This window comes from Rhinolophus ferrumequinum, chromosome 20 (assembly GCF_004115265.2).
Source record: "Rhinolophus ferrumequinum isolate MPI-CBG mRhiFer1 chromosome 20, mRhiFer1_v1.p, whole genome shotgun sequence".
Taxonomy (NCBI): domain Eukaryota; kingdom Metazoa; phylum Chordata; class Mammalia; order Chiroptera; family Rhinolophidae; genus Rhinolophus; species Rhinolophus ferrumequinum.
Genome location: NC_046303.1, coordinates 41,072,351 through 41,094,221, shown reverse-complemented (window position 1 = coordinate 41,094,221; position 21,871 = coordinate 41,072,351). Strand labels below are relative to the sequence as shown.

General features: G+C 34.8%; 1 protein-coding gene across 2 annotated transcripts in view; it reads right to left on the bottom strand.

Annotated features, from left to right (window-relative positions):
* SEMA3E (semaphorin 3E) overlaps window positions 1–21,871 on the bottom strand; it is a 247,692-nt gene that overhangs the window by 6,519 nt on the left and 219,302 nt on the right. For both annotated transcript variants that reach the window (XM_033088911.1, XM_033088912.1), the window contains 3 exons: window positions 21,120–21,286; window positions 14,166–14,233; window positions 13,190–13,329 (listed from right to left, as the gene is read on the bottom strand). In XM_033088911.1, the coding sequence (XP_032944802.1) occupies window positions 13,190–13,329; window positions 14,166–14,233; window positions 21,120–21,286 (375 nt within the window). The remainder of the gene's footprint in view (window positions 1–13,189; window positions 13,330–14,165; window positions 14,234–21,119; window positions 21,287–21,871) is intronic.

Here is a 21,871-nt window from a genome sequence, read left to right as displayed (position 1 = left end):
GCAAGCAGTATTATAGGCAGATGTCTTATATACACACATAAACACACATATGTAGTAGTCTGTGTCCCATATTACGTGCATAGAGATACTTTATTTCAATAGAAAAAAAATCATCACATTAAATAAATATTTAAATGATGCCTAGATTTGTTTTTATTTTATTTGTAAATTTATTTTGCTTCTATATTTGAGTAAAAGTCACAAGCATAAAGAATGTATTTCTTGTTTGAGCCTTGTGAATTTTTAATAAACATTTTAATACAAGTCGTGCTAGCAGCCCAAGGATAATGTTTTACTTTTAAAGACAGGTGGTGGAAACAGCCTGTATAATACTCGAGTCAAATCTTCCTCTCATAGCTCCTTCTGCTCTCAGTTCCCTGCATTGAAACCTTATTTCTCACTTCCATGTCTTATTCTGGTCTGATTCTTTCTTTCCCTTAGTAAACTCCTTCTACGGTCTACCAATCCAGTTTGGAAAATTCCCTTCCAGGCTTAAACTTTCACTTTTTAAGTGAATATTTTCTTCATAGCCCATAAAGATCTTTCGTTTCTTGCTGTAAGTCAATAGTATCCATATTTGTAGCATACGAGATGGTATTTATGATCCTCTTCAAACAATTTTTCCATGCACGTTTCATCTCTTTAACATTATGACTTTCATAAGGGCAAAGGTCTATCTCCTGATTATTGTAAATATTCCATAATGAGTAGAGTGCTCAGAACACAGTGAAAAAGGAGAGTACATAAGCGTGCAAGGCAACAGGGTAAACCAGTAAGGATGTATCCAAGTTATTCACCATTTCTACATAAATTCAATAATGATCTGGATAGAGGGGAAGGAAGCATCATCTCAGGAGCCGTTAGTCACTAACAGAAGAGGGCTGTGGTTCATAGACATATAGGATAAGCAGTTCTTGGACACTGCCTTCCCCTGAAAAGCACCTACACACAAACACCCTCACTGCATATGATCTTTTGTTCTCTCTGCGAGAGTGAATGACACGTGAGAAAATGTGAAAGTCATCTAGCCTAGTTTCTGGCATATAGCAAGCCGTTTACGAACGTATTTTGAAATAAAACAAAAAGTAAAACTTGAAATTAATACAAATCCTCTTTGATCTCTGAATTAGGAGAGTTTTTTTGTTTGTTGGTTGGTTGGTTTGTTTTTCCAAATCCAGTGTAAAAAGCAGGTATTTCTTTCCTAATCAGAAATCCATGTTTGATAAACACTGCATTGTGTAAAGTCCAGACTGGTTCAAAGATGTGGAAGCATGATGATTGCAAGGGAACTGTCTCACATCTTTTATTTGTGTTTTAGAGTTAGGGTCTATCCAAGAATTTAGGTCTTCTCTCCTGGTTACAGTGGATCATAAATTCAAGAATAAAAGATGTTTTAACTCTCAAATCTGGACAGCTGTGCACAATGTAGGTTAAATTACCTTGAAAGTTAAATGTATCTTCCATGGCCTACAAATACCTAAAAATAATAAATGACTTAGAAATTTGTATTTGAAGTCCTTCCATGATTTAATCTTTCCAATTTAGTTAACATGGGTACCTTCAACATCAAATCTTGATTACAGAATTGTTTTCATTCAGCTGTTCTTTCTCTACGTCTGCAGACCAGATTTCCTTGGTCAAGAAGATGGTACATAATACATCATTTTATCAAATATTCTTATAGGCAATCTAAAAAAATACAGGATTCCTTACTGAAAATGGTTTTAATATTCTTAGCTATAAAGATTGATTCAGTATGTTTCATAAGTCAAATAAAAAAAAGGTAATTGAGCAAAGAACCTTGCACATCTGGTAGCTGGTCAGGAAGAAGAAGTGATTTCCATGTGTATCAACCACATGGTTCCACACTTTTCATAGGAAAGGGACAGATGTAGGCCTTGAATTGGTTTAGTTCAGAATATATTTAACTATAAAATCAGTTTTAGTTAAGAAATACTCGTGAAGACCAACAATTTATATATTTGTTTGTTTGTTTATCTGGCCTGTCTCCAATACAAAAAAAAAAAAAAAGTTGTTTGACTTACAGAAAATATATCACATATGAAAGCATAAAAATAAAAATATTTTATTAAAAATACATTCCAATGTTAACCTACTATATGATAGAGATGGACACCCAATAGAGACAGGACAAATTCTTCAATAGCTCATTTGGAAAACCTATTTCACTATATAGAAAACAAGGTTGTATTTATACTTTAGATTAATTAAAGGTCCAATTGTGGAAAAGTTATTTCTAATACAAGACAATGATAAGAAAGTTATCATAAGTAAGAACTCAAAACTATACTGTGAAAAGATGTTATATTAAAAAACACCAACTATAGCAAAGAAGAAATTTCGAATATTTATATTTAAGAATTGATTAATGTATAGAAGATACAAAGAACTCTTGAAAGTCATTGAAAAAAAAAGAATAGAAAAAGTGTATAAGTGGGCAATTCGGAAAAAGAGAAACCAAATTGTTTAATTAACATGTAAGTTAATGTTCAACTAGTAACAGTAATGTTAGAAATCCAAAATTAAACAAGATACTATCTTAAACTCAGAAGAAAGAAAAAAATAGAAAATACTAAATACTGGTGATAATATGGGGAACTGGGAACGCTCATGAACTGCTTTGAGAGTGGAGATGGTGCAGAAGTTCTGGGAAATAAACCAGCAATTATGTATTATAAAAATTAAAGATGCTGACAGTTAATAATACAGAAATTTGCACTTATAAAAATGGAGCTATTTTCAGAGATGATTATGAAAGATGAGGTAGTGGGAATTAATGACACTCTTGGTACACTCTTAGGGGAACGGATCAATCAAGGGTGATGAATGCATGCCATGGCATATTAAGTAGTCGACAGAAACAATGAAATAGAGACACAGTAACAGTGATAAACCATAAAAACAAAGCGTTGAGTGCTAAAAAGTAAGAGAAACCAGATAAGATCTACAGCATAATATGCTTACAGTAGTACTTTGGTTTTCGAACGTTGACGAACATTTCGGTTTACGAACGCCGTAAATTTTATGGATCTATGGTATCATTAGATAGTAAAATTCATGCTAAATTGCTGTTTTAGGGGTTGATTTTAAAGGTCTGAAACAGATTAATCCATTTTGCATTGCTTTCTATGGGGAAACCGCGCCTCGGTTTTCGAACATTTCAGAACTCGAATGGTCTTCCAGAACAGATCACGTTCAAAAACCGAGGTACCACTGTATTTTTGTGGCTCATGCATACTCAAAATGTTATATACTCATTCAATATACAAATGTAGTATTGAATATACTCCAATCATTACAATGGATGCATATAGGGAAACAAGGATGAAAGTGGAAAGGTGTTTCAGAAAAAATAAAGTCGAACAAGAGAGATTTGTGTGAACTGATCATGACGATGTGCCATAAAGTAAGTAGTATGTTTTACTAAAGTATGCATCTGAAGTCAAAAACATGAATTAAGATACACAAAAAAACCCAAACAAACAAGCAAACGAAATCTCCAGCTGTTTGAAATGATAATCCTGGTTTGGTAACCAATAAACCAAGTTTGTTTGTAAGATCAGTTCACACTCTAGTAAACTATAGTCATATGATTTTATAAATATTGCTAAAAAACAAACAAACAACAGCAATTTAAAGGTACTGTTTCGTTAAAAATTTCCATAGATAAGAATATCAAGATGAAGGGAAAATAAGAGGATACAGGATAAAAGTAAAGTTAATGTTTGAAAACAAAAATGCACACCATAGGGCACTGATCAACTATCATAACAGGAGCACAAATTCAACACTAGATCTCTTAGTGACCTAAGGAAAGAGGAAAGTATGATAAATGCTAAGATCCAAAGGTCTCAAATATATTTTTTAAATTATTCCTTATGACAAGTACATCTTCTCCTGGCATGGAGGTCTGAGGAAAATCTCTTCTGTGTTTTCACAAAGTGAGAGGCAGGCATCAAAACAACAGCACTACAATAATACACTTTTTTAAGGTAATGTCTCAGTGTTAGGTGAGGACAAAATGCCCAGGTACTGTTCAATCTAAGCTACTGTATGGAGCTTAAAACGTAGTACAGTTCTAAGCTGGTATATCCTCATCAGATGTATATAGTTTTTATGCTCTAGAAGACTATTTGAACTATAATTTACACTAGCTCGAGAGGAATTGGAAAGTGAAAGGAATTAGTACTTTTGAGCGTTTTGTGTGTGCCTGACAATGGGCTTGCTGTATTACCATGTTACTTTGCTTAATCAGATGCCCATTATCAGACTGTTCTCAGTGGGATAAAACATAGATCCATATCTGATTCCATAGATCTAAGAAGATATGTTTAATTTCCACAGATGTTCAGATTCTCTTGAAAAGTTAACAGAGGAAAGTTCTATCTAAAACTCTAGATTCATTTCCGTTCTTATGACCACAGAGTTGCTTTACATCGTTCATTTATATAATAGGAACTGTGTCTTTTCCATTAGCAAAGGAAAAAAATAAAATCAACGCAGCATACTGCTAACTTCTCCAGAACTAAAAGATGGGGCAAATGACATTATAAAATAATGAAACAAAAATTCATAGACATAGACAATAGTTTAGTGATTACCAGAGGGTGAGTGGGGATAGGGGTGATAGATGAGGGTAAACGGGATCAAATATATGGTGATGGAAGGAGAACTGACTCTGGGTGGTGAGCACACAATGTGATATATAGATGATGTATTACAGAATTGTACACTGGAATCCTATGTAACTTTACTATCCATTGTCACCCCAATAAACTTGAATTAAAAATATATGCTTGCCAAGGCTGAAAATTGTAAATTCTAAATATTTATCTGTAGAGTTGTTGGTTTAGAAAAGATGAGCATATTTTTAATAGACTGAAATAAAAAGTATCAAAACTACTAAACAGATGTCTCAAATAAGGCAGAGTTCATGAACTTCAATGTTATGACAACAAGAAAAACAACAAAAAAATACATTAATGTGGAACAAACCCAATGCTTTCAGTACTTGTGAATAATGACACAAATGTAAACATGGTTGTACTGATCTTTTAGACTTCCTGTCATGGTTTAGCATTGGTAAAGGTCAAGAAAATATGAGTCATCTCGCAAAAGATGGTAGAATAAGGATGAGATGACATAATACAACTGCAACATTAAAAGAAGTAATTTGTGTACTGCATTTTCTTTGTTTTGCTTTTATAAGAGAAGCTGTATCCATAATACATTGAATCATCAATTAAATTATAGTTTAATTGAAACTGTACACATTTAGCATGGATATAATGAATTCAATAATCTGGAAGGAACTGCTGATTAATAATCAGTGGGTAGTCTGAGGGCAGAGTTGAGAAGTAATGGCAAAGTAAAAACAAAAACAAAAATTGAGAGTGAATGGAAGTTTTGGAGTTTTGATGCCAACTTACGTTCTCTCTCGGACTTTCTATAATGAACATGTACACTTGTGCATTATTAAGCAGTCTATACAATTCATACAATTAGCTATTTTAAAGTGAGATACTTTATTTTAAAGACACACTAACACACACAAAAATATGTGTGTTTTCATTTGAGTCCTTAAAACAGGTCAATAAACTTCCTGTAAGTAATCTATAGTAAAGATTTTGGGCTTTGAGGTCATATGGTCTCTATTATAACTGCTCAGCTTTGCAGTTGTAGCAAGAAAGCAGCAATAGTCACCAACTAAACAAGTGGGCGTGGCAGTCTCAAATAAAATTTTATTTACAAAAGAGGTGAGGGGCAGATTTATCCCCCAGGCTATAGGTTACCAACTTCTGCTTTAAATTATTTTCAGGTTCAAAAGACTATTCTATTTTCAGGTTAAAAGTAACATGTTCCAAACGCAAAACTTTCAAAGTGAGTATCATATTAAAATGAGGAGTTATTTACTAACCTTATGAATAGCTTGAAGAAACTATGATTATATCATGATAACTGAAAATTAATCACAGTGAACTAATAAATATTTAAATGTAAGCCAATAATTACATAGTTAAATTTTCCCTCATTTACTTCGTTTTAAAACAAAGCACTTATGCATTTTAGAGAAAAGAGAAAGGTATAGAGAAACACTTCAATTGGCCAACCAAGTGCCTTAACAAGAATGAATTCCTTTCCTTTGGGATGTTACTCAGGGTTAAATTTTTAAAATTATTTTGGAGGCTTATAAACTCAAGTATATGGAATTGGAGGAATTGGGAGTTTATAAACTGGGGTGTATCATTTCTAGGGTGATTTAGTTGTGTTTACAACAGTTTTGTCTCCTGTAATCACAAAAATATAATTTACACATTCATCATTTAAAGAAGATTTGAGCTGGTATTCCAAATTAAAACTATATGTAGAAATATATATGGCCACCAAATTTAAATAATTATAGAAGGCGTGGGAACAACTAAACTTGGATCTTATGGATGAAATTACTTTATCCACATATATAAAATCTTTATTTTCTTTACTCCCAATTCAGAGAGCGAGGTGCTTTTCTCTTCCTTCTTAGAAGTCAACTCCTAACTTTTGTCTGTAATTACATTCTCTCTCACCTGGTCTTTATCTTGTTTCATCAGTTAGCTGCACATTTTCTTCTTTATTCCTACTTCCCTTCAAACTATAAATATGACCAAGTTACCCTTTTTCTTAAGACAAAAAAAAAAAAAAGAAAGAAAGAAAGAAAGAAAGAAAGAAAGAAAGAAAGAAAGAAAGAAAGAAAGAAAGAAAGAAAGAACTTCTTTCTACTCTTGTCTCCCTTTGCCAGCCTCTCTCTTTTTCCACACCTTTAGGCAGAGTACACTATACTAGCTATTTCTAATTCAACACAACCACATTGATCACCGAACCTATTACTAGATGGTTCCTAGCTTAAACATTCCACTGGACACAGTTTCATTAGAGACTGGGTAATTATTTTCTGAAATTTTCCAAGGGTGCTGTTTACTACTTTGTCTGTATCTAATTCCTTTTCACTGAGTTCTATTATACCACACTCCCCTGATGCCACTGATGCTATACATCCCACTTACGTGTACGTAAGCTATGCCTAAGCTATGCCTACTATTCTACAGGTATTTATCATTTGTGTACTTTGCATCAGTTACTTAACCTCATCTCCATAACACATATAATAACACTAACTACCTCAGAGAAGTTTTGTAAGTTTTAAATAAGCTACTACAAATAAAGTACATAGAATAGCACCGGGCGCATAGTAGGCACTGAATGAAAGTTAACTATGATTATTTGTTTTTTCAACTATTTTCACTTCATCTTTTAGAGTATGTCTTCTCCTAACTTTTCCCTATAAGTGGATTTTCCTCTTATTTCTACCTTAGTTCCCACTACTTCTTATTTACTCATTCTCTGAGGTAAGTTATGGCAGTTAGAGACACCATTGCATTGTGACTACGGGCCTAGAATTGAAACCAGACTGTTTGGGCTCAAATTCAGACTGATTTCACAGGGTCTGTGATATTATGCAAGTAACTCAATCTCTCTGTGCTGCAGTTTCTTTGTCAAGTGGGGGAAATAATAATACCTGTTTAATAAGGCTCTTGCGAGATCAAATATATTAATGTATTTAAAATGCTTAGGACAGTGCCTGGCACACAGTAAGTCATATTTAAGTATTGATGATTGGTGTGTTCTTATTACTTTTGTTGTCTCCATGAATTTAATGATCACCTCTTGCTGAGATCTCTCACATATCTCTTGCCATTCCAAATCTTTCCTTTGGGCTTTCTATTCCTGAATATGCATGTACCAGAAGACACCTCTTCCTGAAGGAATGCTTTATATGAGCCCCCAATTCAACATGGCCAAAAAGGAACTCAACATTCTTTTCCTAAGCCTTCCCATATTCCTCCCAATATTCTTTGAATCACGTTACTGCACCATTAACCACATAAACACCCAAACAAGGAACATGTGAATCATTTTTGATCACTTTGATTTTATTTTAAATATCAAATGCACTCAATGTTATCTCATAAAAATTAAAATGTCTTTTCCATTCCTGCTACCCCTGTTTAGTTTCGGTCAAAAATCTTTCGAGATGACTATTGAGATATCTTCTTAAATGGTCTACTTGGCATCCTTCGTATCCTCAAAGCCTGTATGCCAGTTTCTAGAGTAATGTGTCTCATCAGTTTGTCTCAGGCATGCTCATTGGCTTATAGATAAAGTGAAATGGTTCCTTGATCTAGCTATTCATTTTGGCATCCTCATTCCCAGCCATAGATCGACACATACCACATTGCTCCTCAGCTCCGTCACATATACTTATATTACTTTACTTCTACTCATTCATTAAGACATGCCTCGAATGTCACCTCTACCTTGAAAGTTTCCCTGACTGTCCATCATGCCACCTCCATACTTGACCTGTTGGTTGAGACCATTTTCTTTTCCTATAGTTTCACTGTAACTTGTAATGAACATAATATATGATCTGTTAACATTCTTTATTCACTGTGAGATGATAGGCTTCAAAAGAGCTAAAGGTATGATTTATTCATCACCTGTTAAAGTAGGCTACAAGTGAATATTTACTGAGTTCAAAACATTAATTGCAGACACATAAACAGAGAGGAGAGCAGAAGGTTGAAAAAGTACTCCATCTGAGATGTTAAACAACCTTCACAAGTCTCAATAATACCAGAGAGTATATACATATTATGTGCATGCTAGGTCTTCACTGTCACATCATTTTGCCCGGAAGCTAAAGGGTACATTAAGAGTCAATGTTGTGCCACTGAACATTAGATTAATGTCCCTATCATTTCAATGATTATCTGCTTCCACTTATATCCCCACCCTCACATACTATATTCTTAATACAATAACCAATGTGATCATTTTAAAAGCAAATTTTGATCACGTCATGGCTCTGCTGAAAACTACCTGATGGCTTACTTTTTAATTCAGAGCAAACACCAACGGCACTTTCGAAGGGCTTACAAATCCCTGCTTGAGCTGTTCTTTATCTCACCTTTTGACTCAGTTTATTAGTCTCCCAAGTGCTCATTCCTTTCCAGCCACACTGCCCTTCATGTTGATGCTCTTTGAATATATCAGGTGTACTCCTGCTTCAGGGCCTTTGCACCGTCTTCTCCCATTGTCTAAAACATTGTTCCCCAACACTGTCACGTGGTTTATTACCTTACCTCTTTCAAATCTTCTTCCAAATGTCACTTTGTTGGTGATCTTCTTAGTAAGACCGTCCATGACCACCCCTTAAAAATTGCAACCTCTCCCTGCAAGTAATCTCCTGTATTTTTCTCCTTATCATCATCTGATACATTACATATACTTATTATTTAGTTGTTTTGTTATTATTATTATTTTATTATCATCATCATCTTTGTTCTCCAGAATACAAGTTCAATGAAAGCAAAATGTATGGTAGGTACCCTATCGTAAATACTAGAAAATTTCAAATGAATGAATAAAACATTATTTTAGTTAAAAATCCAAGAAAATGAGGTAGAGTGCTCTGAGTTTTATATCTACATAGGTTCAAACGATAGAGCACACTCATTGTGATATAGAATCCTTCTTCTACAAACAGGCATACAGCAGAAGCCTGAAAAGACAATGGAAATAAATTGATGTATAAACATCATATAATAGGGACTCCTGCTATTAATGCTTAGAATGGGAACTGTTCAAATTATTGGCAGGTTCTCAGACAGCTTAACATGAGGAATAGTGCCTTTGCCACCAAGGCTACAGCAGTATGCTCCACTAAATTCTGATGGGAAAAAAATTAATACCTATACCTGTACCTATACCTGTACCTGTACCTGCACCTGTACTTGTACCTGTACCTCTACCTACACTTATATCTATATCTACATCTGAAGCTATATCTCTCACACTGACATCAGGAGCACTTTTCAGAAATCAAATTCCAGAACTTCTGCTATGAACAGCTTTCCATTTGCCCATGTCCCAAAGATTCTGAAACTGCATTTAGAATTCTGATTCCAGAAAGTTGTGTGGTTTAGTAGAAAGAACACAGAGACCTGGATTTAAATCAACATTACTAGCTTTGAGTAACCAGGGAAGTTCTGCATCTCAATGACCTCATCTATAAAAACTTTTGTTTAAAATAGGATGGCATATTATATAAAACACATGTAGCAAATTTCTAGTTACTTAGATAATAAATAAATGTGAAATAGCTCAGCTTTGGAGTCAGGAATACCTGGGTCAAATCTGGGGTGTGTCACTGACTATGTTATAAGCGATGCTTCTTTTAGTTTCTGCCTTTGTAAGATGAGGATTATTACATCTAAAGTGCAGTTGTGAGAGAAGAATAATAAGGCAAGGCACCTACCACGGTTCCTGTGTGCAGTAGATGTGTATTAAAAAAATAGCCCGATTTATTAAGTCTTTTCCCTCAGAACTTCATACTAACGGATGCACATCTTAATTAACCAGGTCATCAAGCCAAAGGAAACTGCTCCTTTGTGAAGTACTTCTAAAACAGGCTTTCAATAAATATTTATGAATAAACAGTAAAGAGATTATGTTTCATGTGTGGTATTTAAGGAAGTTGGGGACTTTAAAGTATGTGTTTAAGAGAACTGCAGTAATCTCATTTAGAAACTAGATAACTGAATTGCTAGGTGCTTTCTAGCAATTCAGTTATGCAGAATTTCTGAATATTCGTCTGAGCAAAAATTTTATTCACCTGAATATGCAGTTTCTGGATAACTACAGAGGGCTGCAATTGGATTTGCAGGCAGATGCTCCAAACTCAAAAATTTCAGTTCAATAAAAGGAAGACGTATATATGACAGTCAACATATTTTACAAAGGCTATGGTCTGAATGCACATGAATGACTCTCTGTGGCTTACAGTGTCCATGATGAGCCTGGATGGCCATTGTCAGGGGTACTCTAGGAAGCATGTCCATATGAGGTAAGGACTGGAGTAAGTGAACTCAACTATCCTTTACTATGGTCAATATTTGATAATAAAGTGTTTATTTTATATGTTTCATATGAACTCAAATCAATGCAAAAATGGTCTTTAAATAAAACAGTGGACTCTTAAAAACTAAAAAAAAAAAAAAAAGTCTCTAAACAAACCCAAAAAAGACTTTAAAAGGACACATAAGCGAAGTTATTCTGTTTTGTATACAGCATACATACACGTTCAGCTTTTGTTGAAGTCAACAATTTTGTGTTTTGTTCTGTTTTAGATTGTGAATAAATCAACATACATGGCTATAGAAATACATATTGTACATAGCAATTAAGTACTATCTGATTATGAGGAAACTTGTAATGCAGAGAGTAAGTTCAAAATTTCAAATACCAGTAAATATATTAGTTGAGAATATTTGAATGGTAGTTGAAAATAGGGACAAAGCTTTGGGTAAAGCAGAAGTACTCGTAGATTATATCAACAACCTGAGAAAGAAACTTAAAAGTGGACATTGTGATGGATACAGCATGTCAAAATGTTTTGGTAAAGATTTCCAAGTAAGTCAGATTACGGGGAGTTCCAAATTAGAAACAGAACAATATGAGTGAAGAAAACTACTGATGAAAAATGAATTCTCTGTCTTTTGAAGCCATTCAAGTGGAGGAACTATAGAATATCCCTAAGTCCTCTCCTAGCAAGTGAGTTATGATGAAATTTAAAACAGTTTCACCTCAGATTTGTGGAATGGAAAATACTTTAGTGCTAAATCAGCAATCTATTTCAGCGCAATATGCTATAACATTTTAAACATGTGGCTATTCTTATGACATCATAAAATTTAGGACACTTCTTTCCTGATTGCCTGTCTATACTATCTTGAATAGACTTTGTTAAGTTGAGGTGCCTTTCTCTCTAATAGCTATACCAGGAACATGGGGTTCAAAAATTTTATCATCTTTGAGAATGTAGTGTACGATTTTAAACCAAAAACATGTTAGATTTTTCAGTTTCACAATAGGCTAAGGAAAATAGCATAAAACATCAATGTGCTCTACATTTGGACTCAGTAATTTTGGCTTCCAATGACAAATGCCTGGTCTCCAGTGCCAAAACGGGGTGGAGATTTCGTTGACTCACCCCCATCTGCTCTGCACCTATTAATTCTCCCTGATGTCCTAAGGCAGGTCTCTAGAATTTCTTTCCCTTGCAACCTTCTCTTTACCAAGGGCCATTTCTCCAATATTCACCAAGGTCAATTTCTTTTTAATATAACCAGATTTTCTGCTACTTTCAAGTTTTATAAATCTACTTTTGTTAAAATTGAGTCCAAAGCCTACTTCAACACCAGAGACGCTCAATCTGCTTCCCTAAGTGCTTCACGTCCATGATCTCTTCCTACATCCAACCAACGGCCTAGACTCACTTTCGTGTATCCAGTAACTGACTCCAGACTGTTCTGTATATATGTTTTAAATGTTGCCTATCCTTCCATCTATGAAAATCACCCAACTCATTCTTCCTTAATTATTTAAATGATCATAGAAATACAAGTTACCTCACCAAACCTGCTTAAAAGGACCAAAGAGATGATGTCTTCTTTTGTTTCCAGTGGACAATAGTGGAACCCCTGGGTCGATGCCTCATGCATGATTTCATAGCTTTATCAATCAACTGGTTTAATATTGCTGCTATTGTTGTTTTAATTCTATTATCCATATGTCTTAGATATACGTGTCAATGGTATTTAAGTTTACTATTTTTCTAGAACATTGCCTTGGGTCATACAATTTAAGACTATCATTTTGACAATATGACACTATAATCATGAAACTCTAAGTACCTCCTGAATAAAAATCCAGTTTGCAGGATCTAAATTTTATATATATATGTATATATATATATATATATATATATATACACACACACACACACACATATATGTAAATATATATTATATAATTTTATATATGTGATATATACATCACATATTTATATTATGTATATGCATATAGATATGTATGAAATCTATGTGTATATATATATATTTAAAAATCTTTATATGTATATAAATCATACATAATAAATAACCCCACTTTTTTAATGGCAAATATAGCACAATGCACTGTATCTTTTAAGTCCCAATATATCATCATCTATTTACTAATTGCACACTATATGCAAGACACCATGGTGTGAATGCTCAGCTATGATTACCTCCTCTTTTCTTGTGTCACGTCCTTTCTGTGCAAACCAGATAACTTTTGCTTGCAGAGATCGTGGAGTACATTCCAGCAAAGTACTGTTGTTCTCTATGCCATAGGCCAGTCGTTCTTCAGTCTTATCCAAAGCGTCCCCTACAACATAAACGTTAACATCAGCGTTGAGACTTTGATTTTATTGGTAAACAAATAATATCTTTAAATATTATCAAGTGATCTTTTTAAAATATATTTTAAAAATATCATTTATTCAGATCCCTGTAGCAAAGGGAATAACTTTTATTACTTATTACTAATGTATAGGCAAGGTCATTTAAAGGAGTTAGCGTTAGGCATACCCCAAATCTCAGCATTAAAAAGGTACAGCAGGTAACAGGGTGGGGCAGAAGGAAGTTAACTAGCAATGTCTTGTTCGATGCCCTCACATTTGCCTAAAGCTGACATTTCCGCTCATCCTTTTGCCATCAGACCACCTACCATTGTTTCTCAGAAACCTACATCTGCACTCACCAACCCCAGCTTACTTTACTCTGGTGAAAGAATCAAAGTTTTACACTTTATTCTATCCCAAAGCTTAGCAAGAGAGTTGGTACAAGTTAGATCACTCTTGATAAAAGTATCATCAATTACATAACATGGTAAAGATATTCCCAGTGTTGTGATGGAAAGGAAGTCCTGCAAATCACTATGACATCAACCACCTAAAACATGCAGCATTCTTGTTCTAGCATTCCTGTTTTAAGTTGTAAGAGTGAAGCTTGGTAGTGGTATATAAGCCTTATTTTCCTAAATAAGTAAATAGTATGCGTCAAAAACACAAAATTTTAACTACATGGAAGAGAATACTTTTAGTAACACTGTTCTTGTATATATCAACCATGGAGAATGCAAGGACCCTTTTTAAGAAATTTGCAGTTTCTCTTCAATGTACACTCTAAGTAACCCATAACAATTGATTTTCTATGGATTACCAACAAACTGCTGTCCAAAGCACTGCTGAGCTGCATTTCCATGCCGAACGTCTTGTCTGCGGAACCGCCTGAAAGAAAGTAAATGCATTTAGAGGAGATGTTCAGATTTCAATTTTCCAGTCTTTAAAATATAGCCAACTGCATTCAAGATTCAAGTAGTATTCTGCTATTCAAAATAATTGATCAGTCACACAAAACAAGGATAAAATCTCAGTTTCGTAGTTTTCCATATTTCAGTTGAATGTTATTCAATAGCTAGGATCTATATAAAACTATTCTTTAAATGTTCACATAAATTTGAATTCTGGATCCTAAAGCAATAATTTAAGAAGGTTCTATTTACATTTAGTTACAAATTTAGTTCAACAAGTGTCTTCTGGTTTGAAATGAGGGTCTTGGGTGGTAAGGGATGGTTTCAGACAAAGACAGCAGGATTCGAGGCAGACTATTTGAGTGAAAATACACAAAACACCTATATATGTATACTATGGTGCATGTAAAAAAGGTATTTGAATCCAAATATTTTTTTTATAACCATCATGACCAATTCAAACATATACAGTTGCCAATAAAAAGACATAAACTAATTACATATTCAACTTACTCTTTTATTCAGATATAATGTGTAGAAATTGCATGCCTCTATTCAACACAATGGTGTGTTATAGATTTTTAACTAGATGTCTTGCAAGACTGACTATTAGAATTGGCATCACTTCTAGTATATTTTTGAATTTTACAGATTGTTTAGATATATAATTGAAAAATAACATTCTTTATAGAAAAATAATTTCAGAACACATGTCTTGTTTTAAATTTGTAAGCATCTTTCTGAGGAATTAGACAATGGAAATTATCATTATTAGTACTGGAATTTTAAAATCAAGATCGTCAGCATATTCATTCAGATTAGAGATAAAAATAGAACTATTACATAAAGGCAGAAACTATGACTTGCTTCTCTAACTCATGGCATGTCTCCAAGTTCGTGGGAAAAACAGGAGGCAAAGCAGAAGTTTTACCCTAGAAGGAGATGGTGAGGATTCCAAAGTGACAATGAGATGCTTTAATCATATGCAATGATACAATTTGGAAAAGGGAACCAGATTCAAATCCCAGTGCCACCACTCACATGCTGTATGATCTTATCCATGTCTTTTCCATTTCCTGGTTCTTTGTGTCCAACTTTGTAAAATAAAATTGTTCTAACTGACACCTAAAATCTATTTCAGTCTTTTTTTTTTTCCACTCAGGATTCTGCTCACTGCCTTCAAATAATGACAATGGAACACTATTTCAAGATACGGAGTATTTTCTCACACAGGAGTTCAGATCTCAATTAACAACTTCATATTTAAACAATTGCTTAAGTATTTCCTTATGTTGAAAGCTGGGGTAGATGAACACTTACAATCAATTTTAGAATTACGACTTATGTTTAAAAGCATGATATATATACATATATACATATGTATCAACCATATGTGTGTGTGTGTGTGTGTGTATGTAGTTGATTAGAAAACCTTACCTGAAGACTTGAGGTTTTACAAGTTAAGATTAAAACTGACACATGCATCATTCTATTGAGATAAACTGAACACAGAACTTCAGAACAAAGAAGCAAAATAAAAGGTTTTATACTCCTGTATTAATTTATACTAGTATGTACAGCGATTACACAACTGATAGCAGCTCTAGATGAGATTTAAACTGCTTTTGTTAAATCCTCACTTCAAATATTTCTCTGGTGTTAGGTAGCCAAACTGTGATGATCAATAATGAATAATGGAGCAGGAGTAAGTCAATGAAATGGGAAACAGTTTCCACTTGTCAGAAATGATGCTGTGTCATGTTTATTATACAAGTGGGGTGAGTATAAAGGGAACTACAATCAGATAACTCTACATAAGCAATGTGAATAAGAACAGTGCAAAAAGTTTGTTTAAAATCATTGGAAACATGCATTTAAAAAGAAAGATATCACATCCTTCATGGTTTTAGTTCATTTTATACTATCCTAATATAGCTGTCCATTATTTCAGTATTTAAAAAGGAGTGTCAATGCTCAGGAATTTTAGAAAGGTTAAGCAAAGTTGTCTTTTATTCTCAAAGTCGCACGTTTCTTATATTTCTTGCCTTTTTGAAACTTTTTAAGAGAATACTGGAAATAGACAAAATACAAGAACAAGGAAAATAAAAAGGCCTAGCTCTCTAAATTATAGTACATTTTGGAAGACTATTTTAAACAACTGGTTTGGATTGCGAATTAATGTTTTTCCTCTGTTGACTCATTTTCACTCTTTGAACAGAAAAGTATTTATTTTAATGACGAGTTTTTAACTTCTGCTGCTATTTAGGTTTGAAGCAAAATGATCTGCTATAAAAACACACTACTTTCCCTTCATGTGCTGGAACTGACCCAAAAGGTTCTCCTCCAGGGATGAGTGATAGTTCAGAAGAATCTGACACTATTGAAAGATCTCCATTATATGTCGCTGAACTAATTCATTGACTAATTCATTTATGAGCACAGCTCCTGGCTCCAGCATTTCATTCCTTCCTGTCTAGAATTTTGCCCATTCATTCAACTTCCTCCAAATAACTCTTTTCACCCTCACCTTTTATTTATTTTTTAAAAGATTTTTATTAAAATGCAGCTAACATACAATATTATGTTAGTTTCAGGTGTACACTGTAGTTAGTCAACATTTATGTATCTAAAGAATTGATCACAATGATAAGTCCAGCAACCATGTGACACTGTATCAGGCTATCAAAATATTATTGACTATATTCCCTATGCTGTACATCCCATCCCCACGACTTATTTGTTTTATATATGGAAATTTGAACCTCTTATTCCTCTTCACTTTTTCTCCCTTTTTAATTTTTCAGTAACAGTTGACATTCAACATTATTTGATATTAATTTCAGGGGTACAGCATAGTGGTTAGACATTTGTATAATTTAAGAAGTGATCCCCCTGACTAGTCTAGTACCCCCCTGGCTATGTACATAGTTATTACCATATTACTGACTATATTCCCTGTGCTTTACTTTACATCCCCGTGGCTATTTTGTAACTATCAATTTACCCTTCTTAGTGCCTTCACCTTTTTCACACTGTCCCAAGTCTCCTCCCATCTAACACCCCAATACATCTAGTACTCATCTGATACCATACTTATTATGATGTTATTGATTATATTCCTCATGCTATACCCTATTATCTTCCTGACTACTTTGTAACAACAATTTGACTTCTTAATCCCTTCCCCCTTTTCACCCATCCCCCCACATCCCTCCCATCTGGCAACCATCAAAATGTTCTCTGTATCTCTGAGTTTGTTTCATTTTGTTTGTTTGGTTGTTTACTTTGTTTTTTAGATTCCACATATACATGAAATCACATTGCATTTGTCTTTCTCTGTCTGACATACTCCACTCAGGAAATTACCCTCCAGGTTCATTCATGCCACCGCAAATGGCAAGAACCCATTACGTATCCTGGCTGAGCAATATTCCATTTTTATGTTTCCTATATCTTTGTTGAAGTTCTCACTGAGATCATTAGGCATCTTTATAACAAGTGTTTTGAACTCTGCATCTGGTAGATTGGTTGTTGCCATTTTGCTCAGTTCTTTTTCTGGAGCTTTGTTCTGTTCTTTTATTTGGGACATGTTTCTTTTTCTCTCCATTTTGGCTGCCTCTTTGTGTTTGTTTCTATGTATTATGTAGAGCTGCTATGTCTCCCAGTCTGAGTGCAGTGGCCTAATGTAGTAAGTGTTCTGTGGAGCTCAGCAGTGCAATCTCTCTGGCCACTTGAGCTGGGTGCTCCAGGTATGTCCCTCATGTGGGTTGAGTGTGTCCTCCTGTTGTAGTTGAGCCTTGGTTGCTGTTTCCTCATAAATGGGAGGGAAGGCCGCTCGGGCTCATTGGTTGTGACTACATTGGAGGAGCTGTTTGCAGGAGCTGACCCTACAGAGCAGTATTTGCATGAGCAGGGCTCTGGTGCCTGCCCAGTTTGCCCTTTGGGTGTGTTGTCTCTGGAGGCAGCTACATGATGCTCTGGCTGGGTTCAAAGCTGGCACCAGGTGTGCTAGCCTAGGGGCTTCCTGAGAGGGGATGCACTTCAGGCCAAGTTCTGTCTCAGCCTGTCTCTGCCCGGGGCCACCTGAGATGGGCCACAAAGTAATCCCCAGATGGCTACCACCCATGTTGGGCTTGGAGTTGCCTTGAGAGGCCAACCTGGGAACCAAGGCCAGCTGTCACTAATGCCAGGTTTAGGGCTGCTCAGCCAGAGATACAGGACATGCCAAAGCCAGATGCTGATTGTTTGAGTTTTGTTAACCTTTGCTATATTTTAGAAAAGTCCACAGTATGTGCCAAGGCATGCCATTTATAAGGAAAAGCCACTGGAAGAGGCTTGGGTGGGCCCAAAAGTTGGGTGGGGTGAGGACTGTGGGAATCCTGGTGAACAAATGGTGTTAGGCAGGTTGACAGAGACTCAGATATGGCTGCTGCCTAAGTGTGCTGGCCTGGAGAGGGGAGGGCTTAACAAAACAAAACAAACAAACAAAAAACAACAATTGCTTCTGCCAGCTCCTCCCTTAGGAGAAAGCTACCTCTCCAGTCCTTTGCCCTGAAACCAGATAATTCAGTTCCTCCCCATATATTCCTGGCACCTTTTGAGCTGTTGCCCCAGCTATGGATCTCAGAGTGAGTCCATCAGCGAGTAAGTGCACAGACCCTTTAAGACAAGCACCTGGGACCGCAGCTGCCCTTATCTCACTCAGCCACAATCTCTGCTGGTTTTCACATCCAGAAGTTATGGAAACTTCTCTCCCCAGCACTGGAACCCTAGGCTAGGGATCCCAGTGTGGGGCTGGGATCCCTCACTCCTCCAGACAAAATCTCCGCAGCCGAGATATCCCTCCCGATATTTAATAGTCACACGTGGGTGTGGGACCAGCCCGTTCTGAGTCTCTGCCCCTCCTATCAGTTTGGAGTTGACTTCTTCTATATTCCTTAGTTGAAGGGCTTTGGTTCAGCTAGACTTCAGGTGATTCTCAAAAAACAGCTGCTGTTTTCAAAGAACATACAGTTTGTGGGAGAAAGAGAGGCATGAACTATTAATTATAATTATATAATTGTTGTTTTTAGTTTAGCTGTAATTTTGATATGGTCATGAGAGAGAATATAAGCAAGCATTTTCCTACTCTGCCATCTTGACTGGATCTCTCACCCCTTTTATTTATATCACCAAGCTTGTGGTTATACATCCTTACAAGATGTGCCATATTTCAGGAAATATTTGGCAATGGAAAGTATTCAGTTTAAAATTCATCATCACTATTGCCTGTCTAATCAAAAAACATTGTTATTCATAAGTATTTGACTCAAGGTTTATACACATTTTTATTGTTGCTAATAACAATAAAATAACTAACTTTATTGTTTTTGGTAATATTACCTTTCTACCCTCAAGTCCCCCTACTTCACTCCTAACCTATGGAACTCCAAGATTTTCCCTGAACACTGCATGCCTTTGTACAAACAATAAATTATCTTTAACTGCAATCACTTTATATCTCTGTCTTCTAAATTGAGTTGAAAGGTTGGGTTATTTTGAGAATTAAATAATGTATTATGTGTATTGCATTTAGTCTAGTACCTTATACCTAGTAAGTGCTCAGTAGTGAGTTACTTACTTACAATTCCATTCTCCACTTTACGTTCTTATTTCCAATAACTGTGATTGTTTCTCTATATCCCTCGCATATTCCACAGTAATTGATGTAATGGGTGAATAAGTCATTAAATAATATATTCAAAAAATAATTCACCTTGTAAATTATTTAGTTCATAAATGTCCTCTCAAAGCATCTTTTCACTATCTGCTTATGTCCTTTCTTTACTCATTGAAATGGTAATTAAGCTAACATCAAATTAACAAAAGTTTTGAATTAGTGACTAAGTTTTTGTTTTTTGATGAGATTCTACTATATAAGTGAACCTATAAAAATAACAACTATACTACATTGGGTTAACTTAAATTTTGAAAAAGGTTTAAAGAAAAGTAAGCCAAAGTGGAAGAGTAAGAATAATTGAAGATAATAAAAATTCCTTTTCAACAAGGAAATTATATATAGCTCTATGATTTTGTTTTTTATTGTCTCTGGTCACTATATTAAGAGAAAGAAAAATGCTTATTCTAAATTAAATAAAAAATATTTTGCCCTTATATTTTCTCCCAAAGAACGCACAATTTCGTATGGCTTCAGTGAAGAAATATCTTTATTCTTCAAAACATTTGCTGTACCTCAAGATCTCCTGTTCAAAGAATCCTGAGATTTACCTTCTCTAACAAGTGGCAATGACCTTGTTGAACTGTAGACATTAGAGTTTGGAGGTCTTTAAGTACCTTTCATTTGTGTTGCATTAAGTCACATATTTCATTAATTATACAGGTCATGCATTTGCCTAAGAGTTAAAATATTCACTTTCAAAATGAAATAAATGAAGAACAGCTGGTTGAGAGGACATGGGGCAAATGCAGGATGTATTTTAGAATTTATTTATTTATTTTCCTTTTAAGTCTTTAAATCCCTCATGTGTGGTGGCTTGCCACGTCCACATTTTAAGTTTATTTAAACTGGTTTAATGTCTTGCAGCAGAAGTTTCAGAAGGAGAAAGCATTGATTCAAACCTGAGTGGAAAAATAAAAACCCAGCAGCATGCTCAGCTCCAGTTTCTACACAATAATTGATGGGAGTTATTTTCAGGAAAAATTCAAGTTTTCAAAGCTTTCACTATGAATAAAACATGGCTACAATTCCTTTAAATAAAAACAACGTGGTTATTTTCATGGAATGAGTGCAGAAAGAAAAAGACAAAAAAAGTGTTAGAGTTTTCCTAAGCAAGGTTGATATTCCATCAAGGACTCCGTCTCACCTTTTTGCATGTGTGCCTGTTGGGTAATACCGGGAACAGGATATGCCATCCCAGGCACAGTAAGGGTCTCTAGCCAGGCAGCAGTCGGCACAACCACTGCCGTACATGTCACACTGATGGAATCTGACTTGGGCCACGGCAGAAGCAGATCCAATGTATAGCTGTTGCTACAGATATCAAAGAAGAGAGAGGACACTAGCAGAAATGGACTAAACTCTTACACTTAGATTTTTCATATTTATACACTATTATCTCTGAGAATATCCACTTCAATTACTGTACTAGGATAGAGAATGGAACACTGCTACTTGAATTCCTCCAAGATATGAAATACTTTTATAGACTTGGATGCATGAATAACAAAATTGTTAGGATGACTTGACATGTTCTCAAGAAGTTGACTACTATTTTATTCAGTATCTGAGTAGAAAGACTCATTATCTAACATTGTACGTTTTTATTTTTTTAAAGACCTATAGGAATGTTCAATAAGAGAGTGAATAAGCAAATGGTCTTTTGTTTGCATTTTAAAAATTATGACATAATTGACCTGTAACACTCTATTAGTTTCAGGTATAAATAAAATGACTTGACATTTGGATATATTGCCAAATAATCACAAGTTCAGTTAATTAACAATTCTCACCACACATAGGTACAAATTCTTTTTTCTTATAATGCAACTTTTAAGATGTACTCTCTTAGCAACTTTCAAATATACAATACAGCATTATTAACTATGATCACCATGC